The sequence below is a fragment of the Ruditapes philippinarum genome, unplaced genomic scaffold (assembly GCF_026571515.1).
Source record: "Ruditapes philippinarum isolate M1 unplaced genomic scaffold, ASM2657151v2 ctg5667_1_1_1_1, whole genome shotgun sequence".
NCBI classification, from domain to species: Eukaryota; Metazoa; Mollusca; class Bivalvia; order Venerida; family Veneridae; genus Ruditapes; species Ruditapes philippinarum.
In genome coordinates, this window is record NW_026859823.1 from 47,802 (window position 1) to 53,576 (window position 5,775).

At 31.0% G+C, this 5,775-nt stretch overlaps 1 protein-coding gene across 1 annotated transcript; it reads right to left on the bottom strand.

Moving 5' to 3' along the window:
* Positions 1 to 1,526: 1,526 nt before the first annotated feature.
* On the bottom strand, positions 1,527 to 5,532 carry LOC132758015 (lactose-binding lectin l-2-like). Its single transcript, XM_060749535.1, has 4 exons — positions 5,049 to 5,532; positions 4,092 to 4,135; positions 3,296 to 3,374; positions 1,527 to 3,112 (listed from the first exon to the last, which is right to left on the bottom strand). Exons 1-4 carry the CDS (start codon positions 5,371 to 5,373, stop codon positions 2,868 to 2,870), a joined length of 693 nt encoding a protein of 230 aa, XP_060605518.1. The 5' UTR covers positions 5,374 to 5,532; the 3' UTR covers positions 1,527 to 2,867.
* Between the last annotated feature and the right edge of the window lie 243 nt (positions 5,533 to 5,775).

The following is a 5,775-nucleotide window of genomic DNA, read 5'->3' on the forward strand; positions in this document are numbered from 1 at the left end:
ATCAGCACATGGTAAGCTTAAGGTTAATGATATGCATCGGCTATTTTATTAGATTACCTCAGCAAGACGTTTAAACTATGTCAGTAGATCTAAATATAACTTGACCTTGCACTAATATTCTGCGTGATTCGGTCACGATATTTTGGTAAACAGGACCACCCTTTGGAGAGGGAATAATACTACAGTAACCATTCTCTATTTTATAACACTAATAAAGACAAAAACCAATTATAAAAGAAACTAACATTTGCGTCTTGAAAAAGAATTTAAACGGAATCAAGTAAAAATAGAAAAACAAACTTGGATTTCCAAAGTAACTAAAATAGCTTAGATTTCCGTAATATTACTTCGTCTGATTCCGCAGTATGACGGAATCGCCCGAATTGTCACAATTGCAATTGGAACAACCTCGGCTATTATAATTAATCCAAAGAGTGACGGAAAGGGCCGAAAAGTTGCGATTGGCACGATTGCAACTGGTTTCCCGTTCAATCATGCACTAACAAATGTAAGCAGGAAACCACCTAACCGGAACAACTTTTCCAAAACAAATTTGGTTTGCAAGCCAAAAATAAGGAAACATCTTTAATTATAGACTTTGTGTGGACAAGAAAGTATTCGATCAAACTTATTTTTATTATAATAATTGACTTCACCAGGAACCTTGGAATTATATTTGATTTTGCTTTGGCTGGAATTTAATCAACTTTTCAACAAATTGGGGGAATATTTTACCAACAGACTTAAAGTGAAATTGACATTCAGCAGAAAATATGATAACACCTGATAATAACCACCGACGTTCCGTAAGCTAGCTGGATAGCTGCCTCATATGAATGAATCTAAAGTCCCTATCGAACCCATAGCGGTAAGGGGCAAATGGTATAAAGTTAATTACCTTTATCACTCGGCCTTGGACGCCCTTTAATATTTATGTAACAAAGTGTAAATCAAAAAAAGAAAGGAGGCTTTATTGTTGTGCGAAGAAGTGATTTTAAGCCCTTTTCTGGTAACCGACTCAAATTTAATAGTGGTGTTAAGGCAAACTTCGAAGTTCGAGTTTTTAGATTGTGCGCGTGTACAAACTGGTTCTGATGTTAAGTGATGTATAGCAGCCGTAAAAGGTTAGTCCTACCTTGATCTCAGTGTTGTCGTCGTGATTATTGATTACAATATTTTAAATGTTAATGAATGAATACCGCTTGTTAGCGCTTGGGATTTTAGCGCTGGTGCACTTTTCATTATCTCTCCGATACATACACAACTGGTGCCCGCAATTGTCCACAATACATTATAGGTTGTTTTTGCTCTCGAGGGAACCCCCTCTCCAAAGTTTTAGACAATATGTCTAAAAATATGGTAGGAAATGTATTTGATACAGTTTGACACTGCTGATTGATCCGCGGGAAGATTTGGAGCAGTTCGTAAAAATGCGTTACAAACGTTAAAAAAATATTTAATCAAAATTTCGTGCTTTAAGATGTAAAAGAACTACTACACATATTCGAACTTTTATTTTCCAACATTTTTGGTTGTTCTGCATTTGTCAGTAATGATTCCGTTTCCGAGATATCACGGGCGACACACCCTACTTAAATTCACAGATACAGTGGCACAGGATTAAAATCATGTTCCAGTTTGCTAAAGAAGTAAATATTTATTCACCTCTGATGGATAATTTGCCTTTTAATGTTAGATATAATACATGTTATGCTAGTTTATATGAATAATAAGGTTGATATTCTCTTTTTATTTCCAGATATGTTATAATTATCAAATTCTGGTGTATATTGATAAATTGATAATACTAAGACAATATAAGTTTACGTAAAGTTTATAAGAAAAGTTTATTCGTTATAGAATTGGAGACAAATATTAGAACTTGTCCCCTATATACAGTGAAACAATCAATACAATTTGTTTTACAGGCAACAATTTTGAGAAACTTGCAAAATAGATAAATACAGAATCCCTAAAGAAAGCTCAACACGGCAAAATTGAAAATGTTGCAGGCTCGGTTTGATTGAGCCTGTTCATGGACGGTACTGGAAAGTGCAAATTACCGTCCACGCCTCCTAGCACCGGCTTAAGCAGAATTCAACATTTAAACGTGAAATAGTAAAATTTTGAATTTAGAAACATCCAAGAGGTTCAGTACTCGGGGCATGTTACAAAACAGCCCACATAAATAAAAATATATAATGTCCACCAAAATAAACTAGAAACCTCGCGAAACTTATTGCATTGACTGAAAGAGGTCTAATAAATGTTGAACTTCAATTTTAAGGAGACATGTAGCTCCTGTTGTTTTTAATTATGATAGTTTATATAAACCGCTTAAATATTTAACTTAAGGGTTTTTATAATCGAGCTTCTTTTTTTAAATTAAAAATAGCAAAAGTAAGGCAAAAATAAATTTACATTCAAAAATTCAAGAATTTATTTACTGTAAAGTAAGGACATAATAGAATTTCCGTGTTATAAAAAAACGCTTTAAATTTTCACAAAGTTCTGCGCAGATCTCAACAGAATTTCCTCAAAGACAGCATTTTTTTTACCTCACTTAAGGAATGCATTGCACGGTATTCCTTTGCAGCGATTTTACGCTTGAGTAGGACCAGGATTTTAAAATATTTTTATTATATCCGTCTGCTTCTGTTATATTTGCAATCATTTAAAAAAAATATTTTAAAATGACGAAAATTATATGATTATAACACTAAGATCTTTTTTCAGAACTTTACTTGTGCGTTGGAAGTGACCTATATTATCACTTTAAAGGAACTTAATATACACCATAGTGTAGAAAATATTTAAGGAGCAGAATGTTTTGAGTTTTTTTAGTTACTTTCGAACCGATTTCTTATTCAGTCAAATTCACAAACACTACTCATTGCAACATTACATGGCGCATCGTTCCACTTTTTCCGCTTTTGACTGGTGACATGTGTACTGCCAAATACGCTTAAACAATTTTCTTTGCCATCAAGATTATTTGGTTCATGTAATAACCAGTTTTCGAAATATTCATCAACTCTGCTCCCATCTTCCCAAATGAAAATATGTTCATTTTGAATTACTGTTGCTCCAATCCATATACTTTCTTTCAACACTGAAACAGAAACATTAACATATTGCTGAATACGAGAAGAATCTATCGGTTTTAACATTTACATAAATATAATGCATTTAACAACGCGTCATTTATAGCGTATAAAATTAACTAATAAATGATTCAACTTATTCTTGTAATCTTATTATGCGATAAAATGTTTAAAAATAAAAAAATACTTACCTCCAAGTTTGTCTATGAATGCATTTTCTTCCTGTGACTTTATGTCTAAAAGATGTCCCCCAAGCTCCGAACAATGATTCTAAAATGGATATTGTATAATTGTAACAAATATTTCCTTCAGTAAATGAAACAATATATTTCAAGATATACTATGCTCAAAGTTGATATTTGAAAATATTGATGATGGTTACACAGTCTTTTTGAAAAATTAATATAGAATACGAATGCTTTAATTTTACGCAAAGAAGATATATTATGCTTTAAATCCTACACACACTATGAATATGTAGTGTCATTAAAAAACAAGCATTTTTTAAAAAAGGACTAGCTTTTTAATAACAACATATTCAGTAAGATTGTTAAAGATTTCAAGAAATTTTCGCAATAAAATTATCTTTATTGGCCCAAAAAGCCGAAAAAATTAACAACTAAGGAATTTTATTTTTAATTAACAATATTTATGTTAATAAGGTCTCCAAGATTTTGACTACTATGTAAAATAATGTTATGGTCATGATCAAATGACCCGTCATAATTTGAATGGTTATATTTCGTTTTGTTTGAATCCGAATCACTACTCCTTTCACCTTAACTTATTCTACAACGCAAATCCATAGTTACCAAATCTATCAAAATATAAATGCAAAATAAATTGAAATCGAAATAATTTCGTCGACAATACATGCGTCGACAATACATGCGTTGTTTTGTTTGATGAGCAGGGATTTCACTCAAAAATAACATCAAAGTTGATATTGAAAAAATAAAATTATACATGTACATTAATTTATTCTACCTTCGCATCAAACCATTTCTTCTTTTCTGTAACTACCAAGTAAGCTGAAATATATAAATTCAAAAAACAGAAACAAATCAGTTAACATTTGATTAAAAAAAGATACAATTAAAAATAAAATTAAAGAAATTTTGCTCTCTGATACTAGTACATAGCATCTCGCCTGCTGATTTTAAGTAATGGATTTAGCTTTGAATTTTGAACAGTCCATACAAAGTTAGGATTTCTATATAAATATACAAAACTTGAGCAACCAACAAATTATATATAGAGACCGGCAAATCTGCAGGGTTGTAAAGACTACTAAGCGTTGGTGATGCATTTCATTGAAGAATTTTTTGCACTAAGAAAAAGGCATTTAGATCATCAATGCATTGAAGTGCAAACACTTTTGTATAGTTGTTAAAAAAATTATTATAAACATGATTAAGATAATGATGTAATCTGATATATGTCTCAGATATAATACCACCACGGGTGCCTTATTATAAAGATCTGTCGCATATTCAACGTTTTCACAACAATTATTTAAGAAATTTTTAGATCCTGCTATCTTTTATAACGGATCTCTATAACAAAAAATGTAACGCTAATTTTTTTTAAACAAAGCATATGGAAAACATAATGTCTCTCCCTCGTATATAAAAGCGCGAGATATGGGTATTCGTTAAAATATATGCCTCTATAAATCATTATCTAAATATGTTATAGCTCATATTATTTTGATATTCATGAATGAAGTATTGAAATAAACTTGTAAACTCTGTATTGATGGGTGGGTTTATTGGTTCGTTCAACATTTTTTTTGTCTAAAAGTTTCCCAACTTTACAAGAGATGTTTAACATCTTTTAATTCATGAAATACATTTACATTTTTTTCATTGCATCATGTCCATCTTTGATATTTGTAATTTTTTTATTTAATGATAAGGTATTAGAATTAGAAAAACAAGTTACATCGACGTCTAAAGAATGTCGTGCCGAGGAGTGCTGGAACGTCGTCGCTTGTTAGATACTTGTCCTTGCAGCCAACACATCGGGAACTTTCCTGATGAAGAAAAACACTAAAACATCCTTTGAAATCAGCACATGTTGCCAAACATTGTGATATACTCATCTTATCTTTGAAATATAATGCATGCTGCTCTGGACAGATAAATCCAGCAAGATCAGATTCTTTTGTGAACTTGATGAATTTACTGTTATTTTCACTGAGTGTGATGACAAGCGACACACAAAACACGACAAAATATAAACAAATACGAAATTGATTTATTTGCATTATTAGTAAATAACTATATCCTTAACTGTTAAAATATCATAACGTGTGGATAAGATGTTTAAAAATTGTTTAATTGTTCAAATGCTAAGTATCCAAGAACCTGGTGAATTTAAAATTAGCTAACTATAGCTCTTTCCTTTATAACTAAACTTTAATCAATAAAATGATGAAGACCGGCTTTTGCAAATTTATCATTAACTATGAGGTAAGCCCATCCCATCATGAATATTTCATTGGAAATAAATCTCATTTCTTGCCTCAAACATTACGTATCACAATATTGTATTTTATTGTAACATGTATGTGCACATATTACAATTACAATAAATATTGTTAAATTCTGTTATGAATTCTTTCTGAATTCCATAACTGTAATTTGCCTGTTAAGAATGATTCTGATAT

Excerpts from the sequence above, each read along its gene's own strand:
- LOC132758015 (XM_060749535.1), bottom strand. The coding sequence starts at position 5,373 with ATGCAAATAAATCAATTTCGTATTTGTTTATATTTTGTCGTGTTTTGT. Across the intron at positions 3,375-4,091 it reads AGAAATGGTTTGATGCGAAG|AATCATTGTTCGGAGCTTGG; the intron begins GTAGAATAAATT and ends TATCCATTTTAG. Across the intron at positions 3,113-3,295 it reads ATTCATAGACAAACTTGGAG|TGTTGAAAGAAAGTATATGG; the intron begins GTAAGTATTTTT and ends TTTCTGTTTCAG.